At 41.8% G+C, this 22314-nt stretch overlaps 1 protein-coding gene across 4 annotated transcripts in view; it reads left to right on the top strand.

Annotated features, from left to right (window-relative positions):
- Positions 1–22314, top strand: part of SSH2 (slingshot protein phosphatase 2) — a 279343-nt gene that overhangs the window by 62408 nt on the left and 194621 nt on the right. For 2 of the 4 annotated variants that reach the window (XM_062175541.1, XM_062175540.1), the window contains exon 2: positions 12298–12378. The exons of the other annotated variants lie outside the window; for them this stretch is intronic. In XM_062175541.1, coding sequence (XP_062031525.1) covers positions 12298–12378 — 81 coding nt within the window. The remainder of the gene's footprint in view (positions 1–12297; positions 12379–22314) is intronic. 4 annotated transcript variants of the gene reach the window in all.

Genomic DNA, 22314 nt, shown 5'->3' with positions numbered 1-22314 from the left:
CTATCAATTGCTAGCACAGAAATCCAGGCATTACTTAAGAATGTTTCTGTGAGAATACATAATTTAAGAACTGCACATACATTTCTAAAATCTTTGTATAAACTAAGATCTACTGTTTGTAGTAGACATTGATCTCAATCTCTTATAGCATAGTCTGTTTTGTGTCCTTGGTGGTTTTTTTTTTTTTTTTTTTTTTGGACAGAGTGGACAGTGAGAGAGAGAAACAGAGAGAAAGGTCCTCCTTTTTCCATTGGTTCACCCTCCAGTGGCTGCTCCAGCAGCACGCTGTGGATGGCGCAACGCGCCAATCTGAAGCTAGGAACCAGGTGCTTCTCCTGGTCTCCCATGCAGGTGCAGGGCCCAGGGACCTGGGCCATCCTCCACTGCACTCCCTGGCCACAGCAGAGAGCTGGCCTGGAAGAGGGGCAACTGGGACAGAATCTGGCACCCCAACCGGGACTAGAACCCAGGGTGCCGGCGCCGCAGGTGGAGGATTAGCCTATTGAGCTGCTGCGCCGGCCTGTGTCCTTGTTTTTGATCTTTGTAAATTTATTGTCTTTTATCCTGTCATTCTTTTATCTGTGAAGGCACTGATTTTAATTCATCATAAACAGACTTTGTTCCAGAACTTCTTGCTATTTTCCCTTCAGCTTCAACTATTTCTGATTTTTTTGTTCCCTAAATTAAAAATACAAGATAAGGGCGCAGTGGGTTAGCCGGCGCCGCAGCTCAGTAGGCTAGTCCTCTGCCTGCGGCACTGGCACACCAGGTTCTAGTCCCGGTCGGGGCGTCAGATTCTGTCCTGGTTGCCCCTCTTTCAGGCCAGCTCTCTGCTGTGGCCAGGGAATGCAGTGGAGGATGGCCCAAGTACTTGGGCCCTGTACCCCATGGGAGACCAGGAGAAGCACCTGGCTCCTGTCATTGGATCAGTGCGGTGCGCCGGCCGCGGCTGCCATTGGACGGTGAACCAACAGCAAAAGGAAGACCTTTCTCTCTGTCTCTCTCTCTCTCACTATCCACTCTGCTTGTCCAAAAAAAAGATAAGGTCACAATGGGTTAAGCCACAGCCTGCAGCGCTGGCATCCCATGTGGGTGTCAGTTTGTGTCTTGGCTGCTCCACTTCCAGTCCAGCTCCCTTCTAATGGCCTAGGAAAAGCAGCAGAAGATGGCCCAAGTCCTTGGGCCCCTGCACACATGTGGAGTATCCAGAAGAAGCTCCTGGTTCCTGGCTTCGGCCAGGCCCAGCCTTGGTTGCAGCCATTTGGGAAGTGAATCAGCAGATGGAAGATTTTCTTTCTCTCTCTCTCTATAACTCTGCCTTTCAAATAAATAAATAAACCTTAAAAGATCTACTACCACATCCCTCGTCTCTACACTACAGTTCAAAACAAGACAAAACCCATTTGAGGTCAATGAAATACCTGGTAGTAATTAAGACTAGCAAAGTCCTCTTCTTCTTCAAGGTATGATTTTTTTTAACCATAATTCTGATTTCTTCCTGATATCCATGATACTTCCTTAAACTGGGGTTAAGAGTTCTTTAGAGCCAGACAAGTGAAAGTATATTTTAGCCATCATGGTAAGTTATCTACCAGGGATAGTTGAAAGTGCTCCTATACTCTAGTACTTCATCATTTTGTAGACTGGATATAAAGCTGGGTTGTAAAGGTTTCCTACTGGAATTCCCTAATTTCCAGGTAAGATTAAAATACTGATTTTTTTTTCCCCATCCAAACTCTGATGTTAAAATAAAAAATGCTGCTGTCACTCAACAGAGCAGCAGTGATTTAATTGTGGTGTTGCATCAATCTTGAGATGCAGGAATTAATTAACACACTTAATTGTAGACTCACCCTTTTAGTATTCTAAGGCAGTTTCTATATCTGAGTCAAATATGAATTATAGAGGTGGGTGTTTTACAGTTAAGTTGCTGCTTAGGACAACTGCATCTCAGAGTGCCAGGTTCAAGACCCAGGTACTCTGCTTCAGATCCACCTTCCAACTAATGTGCACCCTGGGAGTCAACAGATGATGGCTGAAGAACTTGAGTTGATGCCACCCATGTGGGAGACCTGAACTGAGTTCTGGGCTCCTGGCTTTGGCTGGTCCCAGCTCTGGTTCCACTCTGACTGTTAAGGGCATTTGGGGAGCGGAACCAGCAGATAGAAGATCTCTTTCCATCTACCTGTTTGTCTCTATCTTTATCTCTCTGTCTCATCTCTCTGCTTTTCAAATAAAATGAAAATAAATTTAAAAGTTTTAGATATATGTATTATAAAGAAGACATTTGTCTCTTCCATTTTGTTGTAGAGAAACTGTTCAGTGTCCAGAGAAGTCAGTGGAATTTACTGCTTAACTGTTTTGATAGGTGTGTTATGATTCTGTCATTCTGGTTTAAATATTATCTACAGAAGGAAATACTTTAGACCAGTGGTTCTAAAACTTTAATGTATATTTGAATTATCTGAATTACCTGGATGGCTTGTTGAAAACACATTTCTGGGCTCTGCCCCCAGATTTTTATTTAGTAGATCTTGGGTGGAGCCCAAGAATTTGTGTTTCTGGTTTTTGTTGTTGTTGTTTTAAGATTTATTTATTTATTTGAAAGGCAGAGTTAGAGAAGGAGAAATAAAGAGAGGGATCTTCCACCCTCTGGTTCACTCCCCAAATGGCTATAACAGCCGGAGCTAGGCCAGTCTGAAGCCAGAAGCCAGGAGCTTCTTTTGGGTCTCCCACATGGGTACAGGGGCCCAAGTACTTGGGCCATCTTCTCCTGTTTTCCCAGGCACATTAGCAGGGAGCTGGATCAGAAGTGGAGCAGCTGGGACCTGAAATGGTGCCCATATGGGATGCCAGCATTGCAGGCAGTGGCTTTACCCGCTATACCATAATGCTGGCCTTGAATTCGTGTTTCTAACACAAGTTATCAGATGCTGCTGCTGCTGCTGCTGCTGCTGCTTTGGAGACCACATTTTGAGAATTACTGCGTATAGAGTTTCTGTCTTATTTCAGAATATATCCTTTTAGGGAAGATGGTTATAGTAGAAAAGAAGGGGAAAAAATGAAAAACCAGAAAACCCTAAGGAGGTGATAAAGGTTGTTGGGCTTAAAGAAACATTCAAATTATCTCCGTGTGAGTGTGTGAATTTGCTGCTACAAGTAAGATAGTATTTGCATGGGATCATAGATAAGTGAACTTTCAAAGAAAATCAATTTTCAATGAAAAGTAAAACCTCTAGGCTGGCACCACGGCTCGCTTGGCTAATCCTCCGCCTGTGGCGCCGGCACCCCGGGTTCTAGTCCCGGCTGGGGAGCTGGATTCTGTCCTGGTTGCTCCTCTTCCAGTCCAGCTCTCTGCTGTGGCCTGGGAAAGCAGTGGAGGATGGCCCAGATCCTTGGGCCCTGCACCTGCATGGGAGACTGGGAGGAAGCACCTGGCTCCTGGCTTCAGATTGGCGCAGCACGCTGGCCGTAGCAGCCACTTAGGGGGGTGAACCAACGGAAAAAGGAAGACCTTTGTCTCTCTCTCTCTCACTGTCTAACTCTGCCTGTCTTATCACATAAGTTGTAATAAAAGACTTAGAAAGGGAAGGGAAGTATAGTAGAAGAGTATGAATTTTTTTTTTTTTTTTTTTTGACAGGCAGAGTAGACAGTGAGAGAGAAAGACAGAGAAAGGTCTTCCTTTTGCCGTTTATTCACCCCCCAATGGCTGCTGCAGCCGACGCGCTATGGCCGGCCCACAGCGCCAATCGAAGCCAGGAGCCACGTGCTTCCCCTGGTCTCCCATGGGGTGCAGGACCCAAGCACTTGGGCCATCCTCCACTGTCTTCCTGGGCCACAGCAGAGAGATGAACTGGAAGAGGAGCAACTGGGACAGAATCCGGTGCCCTGACTGCGACTAGAACCCGGGATACTGGCGCCTCAGGCGGAGGATTAGCCTATTGAGCCGCAGTGCCGGCCTAGAAGAGTATGAATGTTTTATCCAAGAGACCTGAAGTAAAATCTTTGCCCTGCTAATTATACTTAATGAATAATTTTGGAGAGTGTGACCTCACTGTGTTGCTTTAATATTAAATGAGTTAAGAGATATGAAATATTCTGCATCTAGTCATTGGCCATCAGAATTATTTTCATAAAAGCTAGCCCCATCAATTGTTTTTGTATATCCAGGAGTCCTTCCAGGCTCCATAGAATCCAACCCACACAATAGTTGGATCCCAACAGCTGCAGTCTTGTATATGCTATAGAATTGTAGACAAAGAATATGTGGGCTTTATTTTTCAAATGCACAAATCTACTTAGAGAGTTAGGAGTCTTTCTGTTAAAAGTACAAGAATGCCATATTAAAAATGAGGTAAACAGTGAACTTTTTTAACTTAGGAAGCCCAGAAGCGAGGCAGTTGTAGAGCTGGTATAGTGACCCAATGTAGTTATCGAGGTTCTGGGTTCTTACCATCTTTTCTGCTCTGCCATCTTTAGCATTTTGCCTTTCGTCCTTGGCCTCTATTTTCAAGATCACAAACTGGCTGACACAGCTCTAGACATCATGTCTTGAAAGCACAGCTGCATTCCAAGGCTCAGAAAGGGCAGTTTGTTTTTTCAAGTCTGCTTTATCAAGGTGAGCAGCCTTCCCTACAAACCCATAGCAGAGTATCCTGGGGTCTCGTTGGTCAGGGTTAGGACTCCCGAGGCTGAACAGTCAGGTATGTGGTATTTTTAATTTTTGTGATGGGACTGGTTGGGGAGAGAGGGGGTAGAGATGATGATTGGATAGACAACAGAGAGTGTCTGCCACAAGGAGACCAGAGTATGTGCCGATGAGAGAACAGTCCTAGGCAGTTAATCATTAGGCTGAATTGGGTGCTGTAGCCAAGGGGTTGGCAAACTTTTTGTTAAGAGCCAGATAGTAAATATTTTAGGTTTGCTGACCATGTATGGTCCCTGTTGCATATTTTTCTTCACTTTTCTAAATAACTTTAAAAATGTGAAAACCATTCATAGCTTGCTGGCCACATAAAACAGTTGTTGGGCCACATTTGGCCCACAGGCTATAGTCTGCCAAAACCTGGCTCCACAATGACGGCTCAGAGGGGAGCTCCTACTTCAGTGAAGATGAAGTCATTTTGCAGCTTCCTGAAATTCTGAGATTTGAGTGGTGCTTTGAGGATGGCTAAACTTTGGGCTGAAAGATATGTTCCTTCTGAAGGATACAGTGAGTGGAGAAACAAGTTTGTTGCTTACCATAACAGGCGAAGCAGCGATACCTTTGCAACTGAGATGGGCTAATTGCAAGCCAGAGTTAGGGGATTCTGTAGCATGAATACTTTAACTGCCTCTGCCACTGACAGGCCAACCTGCTGAGTAACTTAAGAAATTATGTTCTTTTGGCTTAAAGCCTCCATGTTGACTAGGAACACAAGGGATAGTGTTTCGTGTAACAGTTGGCTCTTCTAATAGGATCCGATGCTACTATATCTGATTAAAATGCAAACATCAAGTTGGGGGAGAGGGGTGAAAACTGTTGATCTCTTAACTATACCCATATACAAAAGATTGTATCTCATCTTCAGTCAATATACAGTAGTTTCCCCATTTTAAAAATATTTACTTACTTTTTTTTTATTTGAAAGAGAAAGAAAGACAAAAAGAGACTTTCCATCTGCTGGTCGACTTCCCAAATGCCCACAACAGCTAGAGCTGGATCAGACTGAAGCCAGGAGCCTAGAACTCTATCTCAGTCTCTTGGATAGGGACCCAAGGATCTGTGGGAAATAGGTTCTAAGACCTCCATAGATGCCTGAAACCACAGATAGTACCAAACCCTATCCTGTACATTCATACCCATGATAGTTTAACTCGTAAATTAACAATAATAGCTAATAATAAAATAGAACAGTTATAACAATACACCATGATAAAAACTTTTTTAGGATTTATGAATTATTTCTGTAATTTTCCATATAAGATCTTTGGGTTGCAATTGATTGCGGCTAACTTAAACCACAGAAAGCAAAACCACAGAAAACTGGGGTTATTGTATTGTTGGCAGCAAGACAGAATTGGAACAACTGATGCTAAGTCACTTACTCTTTCAATGAACATTTATTGAGTGCTTATTGTGTGCCAGTCCCTAGAGATCCAAGTTGAGAAGCTTACAATTTAAAGAGAAAGGAAGAAATAGAAATAATTATGGAGGAGTAAGATAAAGATTTAAAAATATATGTGTAAGAAACTGGATGCTTCAAAGGAATCACTCACTTTATTCTGATTTAAACTTTCAAATTTGCTCAATTGATTATTACTGTCCTTCAGTAACTCTTATTACATCCTTAATACTAGACAGTTATCTTGCAGATCTATACCATTGATCACAAAGAGGCCCAAGTAAAAATACTGCGATTGGAGCAAATGCAATTCAGTGTATCTCCAGAAAAAGAAACTTCAAACATGCTGCTACTGCTTTTTTGTTTGTTTGTTTTTGTTTTTGTTTTTGACGGCAGAGTGGACAGTGAGAGAGAGAGAGAGAGATACAGAGAGAACGGTCTTCCTTTTCTGTTGGTTCACCCTCCAATGGCTGCTCCAGCAGTGCGCTGCGGCCGGCGCACCGCGCCAATCTGAAGCCAGGAGCCAGGTGCTTCTCCTGGTCTCCCATGCGGGTGCAGGGCCCAAGGACTTGGGCCATCCTCCACTGCCTTCCCGGGCCACAGCAGAGAGCTGGACTGGAAGAGGAGCAACCGGGACAGAATCTGGCGCCCCGACCGGGACTAGAACCCGGGGTGCTGGCACCGAAGGCGGAGGATTAGCCTAGGGAGCTGCGGTGCCGGCTGCTACTGCTTTATACATAGATGTGTGTGCATGTGTGTTTCCACTGTACTGTACTTAATTAAAGATTTTTAAAATGTTTATTTTCATCTACTTGAAAGGCAGAGGGGGAGATCTTCCATCCAGTGGTTCACTCCCCAAATGCCCATAACAGCCAGGGCTGGGCCAGATGAAATCAGGCGCCTGGAACTCCATCTGTGTCTCAGACACTTGAACCATCACCTGCTGCCTCCCAGCATGTCATTAGCAGGAAGCTGTAAGCTGATTTGGAAGCAGAGTATCCAGAACATGGACAGGTACTCTGATATGGGATGCAGGTGTCCCAAGCAGCAGTTTCACCTGCTGTACCACAATACCCACCCTTAATTAAAATACATAGTTTTTTTTTTTTTTTCATGATGCTTAAATTTTTTCATAGTATGAGTTTTCAAGAAACTTTTTGAAGACTGTATATGCATGGGTTTTACACAAAAATAAACTTATTTTGGGGGGGGCTGGCACTGTGGCTCAGCAGAGTAAAGCCCTGGCCTGCAGTGCCAGCATCCCATATGAGTGCCGGTTTGAGTCCCAGCTGTTCCATTTCCAATTCAGCTCCCTGCTAATGCACCTGGGAAAGCAGTGGAGGATGGCCCAAGTCCTTGGGCCCTGTACCCATATGGGAGACCTGGATGATCTCCTGGCTCCTGCCAGTGGATCAGCTCAGCTCCAGCTCTTGTAGCCATTTGGGGAGTGAACCAGCAGATGGAAGACCTCTCTGTCTCTAACTCTGTCTGTAACTCTTTTAAATAATTTTTTTAAAATTACAAACATAAAAAACCCCTATTTGTAATTCCATTTTCCATGCACATTTTGAAGATTCAGCATACACACATAATGCTTGTATGAACACAGATTATCTCTGAAAGGATACCAAAGAAATTAATGTAGTGACTACTTTGGGAATGGGGTTGTAGAGGACAGGGATGGGAGGAAGACTCTTTGACATCTTCTGAAATTTGTTTATTGGTGTACATATTGCATATTGAAATAATTTTTTTCAATGTATACTTCAGAGATACTGGGAAAGTTTTCTCAGTTTGATCACCCTTAGACTATGATATTGCTTTGTTGATTCAATTGCATGTAAGTGCCAGGATATATTTTGGCTTTTAAAGTATTAAAAATGTTTAGTCCGAAAGTCAGCATGTTTTAGGGTATACATATATTTTACTGTTTGATGTCTGATAATATATTTTTAAAATCCCTAGTTTGCCTAAGTATGCAATGAATTCACTTAGAACCAAGAGCTGGTGGGGGCAGGGGTGGGAGATAACACAGAGAGAGAGAGAGAGAGAGAGAGAGAGGAAGAGGAGAGAAGGAGGAAAAAGAAGGGAAGAAAGATGGAATAAAAAGGAAAGAGAAACGAATACTACTATCAATAGTGTTTTCTTCTTAAAACTAAAACCTATAACGAGATAGAATAAAAGAAACTGAACAATAGCAACAGATTTTGACTGTGGTCAGATTATTTCTTAAGACTTTTGACTGCAAATTGTTAGGTAACCTCACAGATAAAATTTTAACACTCTTCAGGACATCCTTCTTAATTTGAGTTCTTGCAACATACATTCCTTATAAAGATTGCAACATTTTATTACTATAATTGTTGTGTAGAAGCTGTTCTGGATTGAAACTTATTCTTACACATGAATGTGTGTGGTTTTTTTTTTTGTTTTGTTTTGTTTTTTGTTTTTTGTTTTTTTTTTTAACAGTCAGAGTGGACAGAGAGAGAGAGAGAAAGGTCTTCCTTTGCCTTTGGTTCACCCTCCAATGGCCGCCAGTGCGCTGCAGCCGGTGCACCGTGCTGATCCGAAGGCAGGAGCCAGGTGCTTCTCCTGGTCTCCCATGGGGTGCAGGGCCCAAGCACTTGGGCCATCCTCCACTGCATTCCCTGGCCACAGCAGAGAGCTGGTCTGGAAGAGGGGCAACTGGGACAGAATCCGGCGCCCTGACCGGGACTAGAACCCGGTGTGCCGGCACTGCAAGGCGGAGGATTAACCTATTGGCGAATGTGTTTTTCTTATAAACAATCTTAACTACTGTTTTTCTCGAAACAATACATAGCCAAAGAAACATACTTGTATTTCCACAGAGCGGTACCTTTATTTTTGTAAGTTTTGTCTTTCCATAAAAACCTATCTAGGGAGTAAAATCAAGGAATTATCTTTTATTCCTAGTTTACTAAAAATGTCTGATATCAGAAATGACTTAATTTTATCAAATACCTTTTAACATCAATTTAAATCATAAATTTTCTCATTTGATTTAGTATGCTCAATTGTATTAACAGTTTCTGACTATTCATTCATATTTGCATTCTTGGAGCAGTAAATCCTAGATAGTCTTAAGGAAAAGAGTTCATTCTACAGAACCCAGAAAGAACTTAAGAATTGGAATTACCTGGTACCTGAGAAGATAAGGCAAAAACTTGAAATGTCTTTTGTCTTCCTTTAGTACTCTTAGAATTTAATTTAGAACTAAGTTTCAAGTAAATACTTGTTTCATGTACCAATTATGTTCTAATGCTATCAGCACATTTAAATAGATATCTGTGTCTTAATTGTTTCAATTAATAGTATACAATAACATCTTAAAATAACTTCAGGAATGCAAATGTGGTTACAGGACCTTTTTCTTGAAAGGTCATTTTAAAAGAGCTAGTGTAAACATGCTGAAATATTTACAAGCGTGAGAACTACAAACAGTCTTGCCTGCTATAATTTGGATTAATTACCTTATACTTTTCTCTCTGGTCTGTATATACTGTGGCAATAACAAAGAACTTTTGATATGCTTAATATTATCTGTATTATCAGTTATGTGTGTTTTGGGGGAGTTGAAAGCAGCTCTGATCTCCGTTAATTTATTTTATTTTGGTGGGCAAGCATTGGGCACAACAGTTAAGTCATCACTTGGAACACTCACGTCTAATATCTGGGTGCCTGGTTTGAATCCTGGCTATGCTGCTTCCAATCCGGCTTCCTGCTACTGCACATGCTGGGAAGCAATAGGTGATGGCTCCAAGTACTTGGGTCCTTGGCTTGCATGTGGGAGACAGGATGGAATTCCTGGCTTAAGACTGGCCTACCTCTGAGTATTGTGGGCATTTAGGGAGTGAACCAGTAAATGGAAGATTGATTGCTCAGTCTCTGTCTCTCTGTTTTTTTCTACCTTTCAAATAAAAGGAAAATTTTTAAAAATATTTATATTATCTATTAAGCATGTAGCGCCTCTAATATGACTTCCAGATGTCTTTATTTTTTAAATCAGTAGATCGATTTTTTTATAAACCAGAATGGAGTAAATGTTCTTATTTTTTTCCCCTCCATAAGGCAAGGGAGTAAGGAATAAAGACCCATTGTATTGCAAGAATTAAAAGTGATTTTATTTTTTAAAAAATTTATTTATTTGAAAGAGAGTGGGGTCAGCATTGTGGCATATGGACACATATGGATGTGTCCCATATGGATGCCAGTTCAAGTCCCATCTGTTCCACTTCCATTTCAGCTCCCTGCTTATGCTCGTGGGAAAGCAGTGGAATATGGCCCAAGTGCTTGGGATTCTGCACTACACCCTCATGGGAGACCTGGAGGAGGCTCCTGGCTCCTGGCTTTGGTTTGACCCAGCTTTGGCCATTGCAGCCATTTGGGGAGTAAACCTATAGATGAAAGATCTCTCTTTCTCTCTGTCTCTCTAAGTCTGCCTTACAAATAAATAAAATAAATATTGAGAGATATAGACAGGAAGAGATCATTATTCATCCTTTGATTCACTCTCCAGATGGCTACCACTGCCAAGGCTGAGCCAGCCAGGCTGAAGCCAGGAGCCAGGACCTTCATCCAGGTCTCCCAAGTGAGTGCAGGAGCCCAAGCACTTGGGCCATCTTCTGCTTTTCCCAGGCCATTAGCAGGGAGCTGGATAGTAAGTGGAGCAGCCAGGACACGAACTGGTGCCCATATGGAATGCTGGCATTGTAAATGGTGCTTTACCTGCTGCACCACAATTCCAGCACCTTAAAAGTGATTTTAAATCTTTATTTCTGATGACTTTCTAAAAGAGGAAGAGTGAGGGATAATGGGAGATGAGACTTGGTTACAAGAAAGCATATCAAAAGTAGGCAAAAGATCAGAGCAATAAAAAAGTAAAATGGAAGTAACCAGGAGCTAGAACCAGAAATACTAACATTGAGCTTTATTTAATTTCCTCCCAGTTTAGTTTTAATCTCTGCAGATATTCTTTCTGGTTAAAAATACAGCCTTAGTTTGAAAAATCCAAGTACGCATCAATGAGAATAGCCTCTGAGTAGTTGTACACGATGAAGTTTCAACCACCGGTTCTGAGAAATTTTGGTGACATCATCATATATACATCAGAGCTCTGTCTAAGGATGACTCAGTTTCCAACAGCTATTACCCAAACAGCAAACATTTTAATGGAATCTAATTGGTCAGAGTTGAAACTTTTTCTTTTCTGTTTTGTATTATTAGTAATAGGAAAAAATAATCTTGGTTTACCAGCTAATGGTTTCGCTCCTTTGTCTCATTTCCCTTATCTGTCTTCTAGACAGATTTTGCAAAAGAAATTGGAGAATGAGAGAAAAAGTTTTAAATTGTTTTCTCCCATCTGTTGGGGAACTTGGATAGGGCATGTCTTGTTAGGGGCCGGCATTGTGGCATAGCATGTTGCTAGCATCCCATATGGGTTCTGGTTCAAAATGTGGCTGCTCCAGTTCCAATCCAGCTCCTTGCTAATGAGCCTGGGAAAGCAGTAGAAGATGGCCTAGGTGCTTGGTCCCCTGTATCCATTTGGGAGACCTGGAAGAAGCTCTTGGCTCCTGACCTCAGCCTGGCCCATCCCTTGCAATTGTGGCCGTTTGGGAAGTGAACCAGTGGATGGAAGGTCTCTCTTTCTCTGTCTCTCCTTCTCTTTCTGTAACTCTGCCTTTCAAATAAGTAAATAATAAATCTTTATAAAAAAGAAATAAAATAAAACATTTATTAGCAGAGGGCCAAAGAAGGTAGGCTAGTGGTTTGATTCCCTAATGGGGGGCTCTGTGTTATAGTCTAAAGCCTGTCTAAACAAACACATCAAACTTTGGATGTGATGATAAGTGAATCTACACCTATCCACAGTCTGAGAAGAGTTCAGAGTGCATACTATGAAGGATTAGTAGTACCTGCTTTATAGAAAAGGGACAGCCCAAGTTGCCTAAACAGGGAAATTGTGGAAAATGCTTCCGCTAACCTGACATTCTTCAGTCAGTTAACTAGTCACCTTGTTGGCTATATTCTTTCCAAAAAATCCATCACTAATCAGCATTGCAGCAGCTTCTCACCAATGAGCTAGCACTGACTTGGTGATTTCAGCTGGCTTTTTCCCTCACACTTGCGGGCCCATTTGTCTGGGTCTCTGAAATGACATTGTTTGTGTTACAGAGCTCTTATTTGGAAGACAGTGAATCAGCAGCGTTACTTTGCTGTGAATCTGAAGAAGCAGAAATCTTTAGTGATTCCAATGTACGTAGGTATATGTTTTTATACAGCCTTTGGTTATTCAAGTAAAAGTGTTTGTGGTGAATTTGGCTCATAAATGCAATTGGTACAGTGCCTGTATTTCATCTGCTTGGATCTGCTCGGCCAGATAGTCTGAGAAGGCAATTGGTGACTTAGAGTGAGTGTATGTATAAATACAATGGTCCACTTATGTGCATGATAATCTCCACACAAAGTGTATCTCTCAAAGTAGGGGGAAAATGTTGCATCCTAGTCACCTTGTTTGAGTGTCCTTCGATAAAGATGATTCTTTGTGGAGTTTTCCCCTTGTGCATACTTTTTTTTAAGGTTAATAGTGTCCTCTTCTCTGTGGCAACTGCTTGGTATTGGTACCTAACATGTCCTAGTTATTGATCATGGTAAGCCAAATAGTGTTATAATTACTAGAAGGGAGAGTCAGCCTGATCCTCTAAAATGTAGAATATTCAGGTGGGCATTTAGTGTAGTTAAGATGTTGCTTGGTACACACACATCCCATATCAAAGTGCCCGGACTGGAGTCTCAGCTTCTCTTGGGGTTTCAGCATCTTGCTAATGCATACCTGGGGAGGCAGCAGATGATGATGACTGAAGTACCGAGGTCCCTGACACTGATGGGGGAGATTCGGATTGAGTTCTGGGCTCCTGGCTTCAATTTAACCCAGCCCTAGCTGTTTTGGGTATTTGGGAGTGAACCAGCAGATGGAAGATCTCTGTCTAGCTGTCTCTGTCTTTCAAATAAATAAAACTAAGTGAATTACATTGTTAAGAAATTTCAACAGTAAAAAATAAATTGTAGAACATGAAACTAACTATATCATTAAATGTTAGAAATTTTATTTATCTCATTTGACTCCCAACATAGTTACCTAGAAAGTCACGCTGAAGTTAGAAAATTGAATTAAAGGAGTGCTGGAGATATCTTGGAGGGAAGGGAAGAAAAGAGCTGTGAAGAGAGAATATGAATGAGCTTTAAAACGTAGATATCTATCTCCATCAGGAGGGAGGGAGAAAAGGAAGAGATTGGGAAGGGAGGGGAGGGAAGAGGGGAGAAGAAAAGTGGGAGAAGGGAATAAGGGAGGGGTTGATGATACCCTGATTTTACATGTTGCTCTTCATGACAAAGCTTATGCATATTTGGCATGGCATTGTGAGGAAAGATTTGTTCAAGCATATTTTTGGATTACTTTCATTCTCCTATTTCAGAGGAGGGTCAAGATGGCCTTGTATCAGACTGAGATTTGGAAACATGGCAAACCTTTTTCCTCCACTTGGGGATTTATTCTGTGCCTTACTATATAATATATCCTACTGCACAGATTCCTTTTTTTTTTAGAAAAAGATTTATTTATTATTTTGAAAGCATTACTGAGAGAGAGGAAGAGAGAGGGGAGGGGGTGGGATCGCCCATCTGCTGGTTTATTCCCCCAGATGGCCACAACAGCAAGGGTTAGGCCAGGCCGAAATCAGGAGCCAGGAGCTTCTTCCCGGTCTCCCATGTGAATTCTGGGGCCCAAACACTTGAACCATCTTCCACTGCTTTTCCCAGGCCATGAGCAGAGAGCTGGATCAGAGGTGGAGCAGCCAGGACACTAACTGTTGCCCACATGGGATGCTGGCACCAAAGGTGCAGCTTTACCCACTGTGCCACAACACTAGACCCCTACTGCCCAAATTCTGAACAGTACAGTTAGTATAGCATACTTTAAACTGGATTGGTTTTGACTGATTTGATCTTTTTTCCATAATAGTGTTAGACTTGGGCTCTTCCAGTAGGTAGCTGCGACTAAAACTAGATTTTATTTATTTATTTATTTATTTATTTATTTATTATTATTTTTTGACAGGCAGAGTGGATAGAGAGACAGAGAGAAAGGTCTTCCTTTGCCGTTGGTTCCCCCTCCAATGGCCGCTGCGGCCAGCGCATCTCGCTGATCCGAAGCCAGGAGCCAGGTGCTTCTCCTGGTCTCCCATGCGGGTGCAGGGCCCAAGCACTTGTGCCATCCTCCACTGCCTTCCCGGGCCATAGCAGAGAGCTGGCCTGGAAGAGGGGCAACCGGGATAGAATCCGGCGCCCCGACTGGGACTAGAACCCAGTGTGCCGGCGCCGCAAGGCGGAGGATTAGCCTGTTAAGCCACGGCGCCGGCCTAAAACTAGATTTTATAAACCTAACAATAATAAAGGCTGCTTTTTGTCCAGATCAAGATGTTTACTGTATGTAGCAGCACACGGTAAATTTTGTGGAGGTTTGACAAATGGAAACTCTGTCTCTCAAAATAAGCTGTGCTTTTCAAAATTATCAACATAGCACTGCCAGCTCTTTAGCTGTCTTCATTACTTCATCTTTATGGCACAATGACAATGATTACCATTTTAGGATCTCATTCACCTATTATATTGACTTACCTGACTGTTGTTCTTCAGTCAGTGTTGATGAAGAATCTGAAGTGGTACTCATTTCCCTAGAGCTTGCAAACATTAGATGATGAACCCACTTGATCATTTTATAGGGGGGAGAAAGATTCCTTCTTTCCTCTTTGATCTTGTGTGGGCTTTTTGCCTGGGTCTAGGAACCCAATTCATGCAAGTGCTATTAACAAGAGAACACATCAAAGTTGTATTGAATTTACATGTACATAAGGATCTTCACTAGAAAGTGTAGTCTGAAGAAATGACCAAAGCTTAATGCTCATCTACTTTGTGGATAAAGAACGATAAATTTGTGAAGGAATGATGGAAAATGGATCTCAAGAAAAGGTAGTAAATTCTAGAAATGTTGATAACAAATGTATGCAGAGAATGTAAAACCTAGAAGATAAGTGTTACCTAAATGAGTTATTCAGGTTCATTGCAGCCTCTTCGCAGTATCTGGTGATCCAGATTATTTTCCAACCTTGATATGAAGAAGGACATCCCTCCCCCCAAAAAATCTTTGTAGCTGGTTCCATGTAGAAGAAGATGGAGCAGATGGTTGTTTGAAGTCACAGTTTCTTAAGTGATTTTAGATTTGAAATAATATACCAATTTAACATATTTTGAGATGGCATGTCCTGAACTCCTTCATTTGCAAAGTTAAATGATGAAGCCACATGAACATTATTTCATTATCAACATTTTGCAGATGGTAAACAAAGTGGAAAGGTTGTATTCATTGCCCAGTGTTGTGTGATAAGCAGGAACAGCACTGACATCAGATCGCAGCTGATAGCTTTGGTGAGCTCATTCCCAGCAGGCAGGCAGCATCACTGATGGAGAGTGGACCACGCTCCTTATATAGTATCCTACAAGGTTTATTTTTAGTTTGCAGTGGAGTCCTTTGGACTTGCACTGGCTTATTGTTTGGCTTATTTTGTCTTGGAGAGACAAGTGCATGGGAATCTACATAAAAAATATTTTTTATGAAGTGGGACACATGTAGTGGAAAGGTAGCACTAGTTTTAATGGTTTTTTTCTCCCTTTAAAACAATTAGTTGGATCTATGTATTTACAGATTACTCTGAGTTACTTTATTTTGTTGTCTGAACTTTCACTCATTTAAGTCAGGTTTGTTATGTTCAGGAAGCAAGACTGGTTACAAGTATTTGACTGCCTTTTAAAGGTGCAATATTGGATCCCCCTCCTGTTTTGCCTGCTCAGGGAGAATTTTGCATACTTTTTTCCTTTTTCTCACCTTCCCATTCCCACCTTTGTATCAAAATGGATTGAAGATTTTTTCCTCATTTGTAGACTTAATTTGGAGAAAATGGATTCTAATACCTATTAGATTAAAGAAAAGTAATAACTATTACTTTTTACTTTTTACTGGTAGAAATACCAGTATAAAGAAGGGTACAAGAAAAAGTCAATCATTGAAGAACTTTCTCTTCAATTTTGGGATAACCAGATTGGTTAGTTGTATTCATTCATTCAGTTTTGCATGCATGCATTTAGTCACTGAGCATTGACTTATGTGAAATCCCTGTGCTTGAGGTTGTGGAGGTGATGTATAGAATGTAGAATCAAACGAAATAGGAAGAAGACCGTATCAAGACTCTGTTTTTATGGACTATTCTATTCCTTTGCTTGGTTTATTATACCTTGCAGGGAATGCATTTTTCCCTCTGTGTAGTGAAAAAAACTTTTATGTTTGAATAGCCCTGAGAAAGAAAGAGATGTTAACCTTTTGTGTTATTAGAAGAAAAAAAAAAGTCAATTTTTAGATTCAAATGTGAAGGCAGACCCCCTCCCAAAAAAAGGAAAATAAAAAAAAAATTGAACTATTTGGTTTTGAAATACTCATACATTTTTATTTTTAAAATGATTTATTTATTTGAAAGACAGAGACAGACATCAATCTTCCATCCACTAGTTCATTCCCCAAATGCCCACAGTAGCTGGGGCTGAGCCAACCTGAAACTAGGAGTTTAGAACTCAATTTGGATCTCCCATATGGATGGCAGGAATGCAAATATTTGGACCAATATCTTTTACTTCCCAGGCATATTAGCAGGAAGCTGGATCAGAAGCAGAGGTAGGAATCTAACCCAGGAACTCTGATGTGGGATGTGGGTGTCCCAAGCAACAGTTTAACCTGCTGCTCTACAGCCGTGATCCCTTTTAACATTTTTAGATCGTAGTTTTAATTTCTCTTCTAGAGCAGGACAGGTTCTCAGAATAGTACAGTATCCTTTTAGATATCAGCTTCTCTTGGATTTTTCATATGGAGTAATTTTGTGAATGGAAGAACAACTATGGGGAGAAAGAATATTTTAACCTAATAGTAAGTTTAAGATATCATTGGCATTGGGGCCGGCACCATAGTGCAGTGGGTTAATTCTCTGCGGCACCGGCATCCCATATGGGCGCCAATTCTAGTCCTGGCTGCTCCTCTTCCGATCCAGCTCTCTGCTGTGGCCTGAGAAAGCAGTAGAAGATGGCCCAAGTTCTTGGGCCCCTGAACCCGCATGGGAGACCAGGAAGAGGCTCCTGTATCCTGGCTTCAAATTGGCGCAGCGCCGGCCATTGTGGCCATTTGGCGGGTGAACCAACGGAAGGAAGACCTTTCTCTCTGTCTCTCCCTCTCTCTGTCTGTAACTCTACCTCTCAAATAAATAAATAAAATCTTTTTTTTTTAAAAAAGATATTGTCAGCATTAAGGTAACCCTTAATTCAAGGCCTATTGTAGGCTAGGCAGTCCTTATGGATTGAAGATGGAAGGGACTTTAATATGCAGTGTTCTTCTAAAGCATCCAGTTTTTCTTTCATGTGGTATATGAAATGAAAATAATCAATGACTTATTAGCTCAGAAAAGAAGCTACACTCAGGATGGGAGAACTGCTATAGTCATTAAATACTTCTGTAAGTCTCCAAAGATAGTAAACACAAAAATCTCATGGGTAAGCATACAGATACAACAGTGATAACAAACTGGTTGACTGGAATGTGGTGATGGTGTGTAGGCCAACAGCAAGCACATCCAGGCATTTCTGATTGTATTCACCATCTTCCTTTCTGTTCTCTGTGCCAGGTATATTTTCTATTTCTTTTGTTTTTGTTTTCTTTAAAAAAATCTCATTTGCAGAAACACCTTTCACTAGCCAGCATACACAAATATAAAAAGGGGGAAATAAGGAACATAAGGAGACGAGTTTTATTGTTAGTTTAAAACGGCCAGTAGGCCAGCGGCAAACAGCCACACCACAGGGGTTATTTGAATTGTTTCTGCATCATTTCTGCTGTATGGTGAAGCGTTTGTGGGCACATGGTCAGAAAAGGGAGGAAAAAAGTATTGCTAGTAGCAAAAACAGTTTTACCATGAACAGTGTTCCATTTTTCTTTCCTGTGGAAGAGATCTGATTGAAGTGATTACCCTAGGAGGAAGCCTCTTTTAACATCTGATTTTTACTTTGTTCCAGAATAATATGTAAGAAAACATATTTCAGCTGTTTCATCCTTGAATAATTATTAAGAAAAGCATTTTTGTTTTCTTTTTTAAAATCTTAGCCCCCTCCCTTTTTAAAAAGATTTTGTTTATTTATTTGAGATGTAGAGTTACAGTCAGAGAGAAGGAGAGACAGAGAGAAAGATCTTCCATCTGCTGGTTGATTCCCAAAATGTCCACAATGGCCGAGGCTAGACCAGTCCGAAGGCAGGAGCCAGGAGCTTCCTCCAGGTCTCCCACATGGATGCAGGGGCCCAAGCACTTAGGCCATCCTCCACTGACTTCCCAGGCCATAGCAGAGAGCTGGATCAGAAGAGGAGCATCCAGGACATGAACCAGCGCCCATATGGGATGCCAACACTGTGGGCGGAGGTTTTAGCCTACTGTGCCACAGTGCTGGCCCCAAATCTTAGCCTCTTGGCTGACTTCTTTGAGAGGAGATTAGATTTGTAGCAATCTTGGATCCAGAGGCTATTTTTCAAATTAGTTGCTTTTAACTCAGTAATTCTCATCATAGCTGCAAATTAGAATTACCTAGTGACTTTTAAATTTTTATTTATTTTAATTGAAAGGCAGAGAGGCAGACAGAGATAGGTCTTCCATCCCCTGATTCATTCCCCAAATGCCCACAAAATCCTGGAGCCTGGAACTCAGTCCAGGTTTCCCACATGGATGGTAGAAACCTAGGTACTTCAGCCATCACCTGCTGCTTCACAGGGTGCCCGGAAACTGGAATCAGGAGTAGAGCTGGGACTGGTACCCAGGCTCCCTATTGGGTGCAGGTGTCCCAAACAACATCTAAACCATTGAGTCAAATGCTCGCCCCTCACCTGGTAACTTTTTAAGATAATTTAATAATACTTTCACCGCAGGCAAGTTAAATCGTGATTTCTGTGAATGGGGCCAAGGAATTGCTGGTTTAAAAATGCTCCCAGGTTTCTCTCTGTCTCTCTCTCTAACTCTGCCTGTCCAAAAAAAAAAAAAAAAAAAAAAAAATGCTCCCAGGATGGTTCTAATCAAGGTTAAGAATCACTGGTTTAATTCTAGCTTTGGTAATGTTTTCATCTTCAAATTGGAGGCCCAGTCTGCAACATTTGTAACACCTGTTTCCTTGAAAAGTAGATGAAATATAAGATTGACTAGAATATGAAGAGTTGCTCTATGTGTTTGATTACTCAGGTTCAATACAATTAACATCTATTCAGTAAAATTCCTTGGCTAGATTTTTGTTAGAAGTGGAGCAAGGCCAGCGCTGTGACTCAATAGGCAAGTCCTCCGCTATGCAGCGCTGGCACACCGGGTTCTAGTCCCTGTCGGGGCGCCAGATTCTGTCCTGGTTGCCCCTCTTCCAGGCCAGCCCTCTGCTGTGGCCCGGGAGTGCAGTGGAGGATGGCCCAAGTCCTTGGGCCCTGCACCCCATGGGAGACCAGGAGAAGCTCCTGGCTCCTGCCTTCGGATCAGCGCGGTGCGCCGGCTGCAGTGGCCATTGGGGGGTGAACCAAAGGCAAAGGAAGACCTTTCTCTCTGTCTCTCTCACTGTTCACCCTGCCTGTCCAAAAACAAAAAAGCAGTGGAGCAAGATACTTAAAATAGGCGATACAAACCCACCATAAACCTGTAACAGTGAAGGTTAGAGTTTCCATGGAGAGTAATAATTCTTCATGTGCAACTCTGCTGGGGTGCTAAAAATAAAAGAACTATTCAGCATGTTATACTTTGTATTTTACACTTAAAAAATGAGAATAAACTTAACAAAAAAAGTGCTTATCGTGTGTGTGTGTGTGTGTGTTTGTTTTGTTTTGTGTTGGGAAAGCAAACAAAGTGAGGGAGCAAGCTCTTATCTGCCTGTCTGCTGGTTCACTCCCCACATGTCCACAATAGCTGGGGCCAGGAGTAAGGAACTCAATCTCATTCTCCCACTTAGGTGACAGGTGGGTACCTGGCTATTTGAATCATCACTGTTGCCTCCCAGGGTCTGCACTGACAGGAAAATGGAACTGGGAGCAGAACTGGGACTCAAACCCAGGCACTTTGATATAGGATGTGGACATCTTAACAGGCTACGCATACACAGCTGTATTGCACCTTTATGTAAAATGTAAATTTTCATGGATTTTCATAAATGTGTATCAGGTGATTTTGTAACCTATACCTAGATCAAGAATTGAAATATTACCATTCCCCCCAACCAGTTCTTCTCTGTCAGCTTCCTCTGCATTCGCTTCCAGTCACTGCTCACCCCCTCAGATATCACCCCTTAGGAATAACCATTATCTTGACTTCTTGACCAAATGTTTGTGTGCTTTAGAGGACCCTCTCCTACTTCCGGAATCAGGGCTCAACATCCTGCAGTGGGTATGAGCTCAGCCTCAAGATTCAGACAGCCTGGGTCAGAGTCCCATGTACTGGCTGTGTGACTCCACTTCTCTAAGCCTCATTTCCTCCATTTGTAAAGTAGAGATAATGACAGTGCCTGCTCCATGAGCTGTTGTTAGAATTAAATGAGATAATTTATGTTAAGCACTCAGAGGGCTTAGTGCTTTATCTGTGCTGAGTAAAGAGCAGGATTCCCTTGAGTCACCATCTCCTCAACATAGTCAGGGCGGTGTCACTGTGGTCTGTGGGCACAGTTACGTTTGTACTTCAGCTCTGGAAGGAAGAAGGAAGAAAAAGTGGGCATCTTAACTATCTTTGTTTTTCTTCAGTATCCCTAATTTAGCTTTGGCATGGCTAACTTGTGGAAATTTCTAAAACATACAAATATTTTTTGATTCATGAAATGGCTATTGAAAGGCCAGAAATATTCTATTGCATATATTTATGTTCCCCACAGCCCTCCCACAGTGATTTGCAAATTGTACATAGTTAATGCCTTGGTGAAGGAATCTAAAAATGATGCTGCAGGCACCCAGTTCTTTCCTGTGCTGCATTTGTATTCTGGTCTTTTGACAAGTAGCATTTGGTATGTAAGAATGAGGGATGTGGCAATGAAACAATTGTAGGCAGCACCAGGAGCTTGGCTTAATTTGTAAAATCAACCAAATAAAAACTATAGTTTGAGGCAGTCTGCTCAGGTATAGTTACTTGCCCCTTATTTTGGTAAAGAAAAGCAAGGAAAACAGAAGTTGGCAGGACTTGTTGTATTTTTCATTAGTAAGATGGTACAGACTTTTTTAGATCCTGCTTTGGGAAGAGTTTACCCTTTGAAAGGGATAAGGATGGGAAAAAGACTACATATTGAGTTTTACTAAGTGACAGACATTGTTCTAAATGCTTTTTATATAATTTAGTGTTGAATCCAAGTTGTCAAGGAAAGTGCTTTTAGTAGTGAGGAACTACTGAAGGTGAAGAACCAGGCTTACCTAAGATGTGTGACTATGCTGGTGTGACAGCTAAGTCTGACTGACACTTCCGGGTGCAGCTCTTAACCTTACGCTGTTGTACTTGAATATTGTTATTCTGTGTTAGTCAGGAGCAAATGGAACAGTGGTTCTTAACTTCAGTTTCATGTAAGAAAAGGTCTGGAGTTTCAAAAAAAAAAAACAAAAACGGAGAAACTTAAGTTTCACTTTAAGAAGTTTCTCATTCATTAGGTCCTGGATGAAGCTCAACATCTTTCTTCTTTACTAAGGTTCGTAAGTGATTGTGCAGCCAGAGTTAATTTGGAGGCAACTGAAGACTGAATTTATGTTATTTTAATTTTTTAAAAGATTTATTTATTTATTTGAAAGAGTTACATAGAGAGAGGAGAGGCAAAGAGAGAGAGAGAGAGAGAGAGAGAGAGAGAGAGAGAGAAGGAGGGGAGGTCTTCCATCCCTTGGTTCACTCCCCAATTGGCTGCAGCAGCTGGAGCTGTGCTGATCCAAAGCCAGGAGCCAGGAGCTTCTTCCAGGTCTCCCACGTGGTTGCAGGGGCCCAAGCACTTGGGTCATCTTGTACTGCTTTCCCAGGCCATAGCAGAGAGCTGGATTGGAAGTGGAGCAGCCAGGTCTCGAACCGG

Source organism: Lepus europaeus, chromosome 18, assembly GCF_033115175.1.
Source record: "Lepus europaeus isolate LE1 chromosome 18, mLepTim1.pri, whole genome shotgun sequence".
Classification (NCBI taxonomy): Eukaryota; Metazoa; Chordata; class Mammalia; order Lagomorpha; family Leporidae; genus Lepus; species Lepus europaeus.
This window is presented reverse-complemented; position numbering and strand designations above follow the sequence as displayed.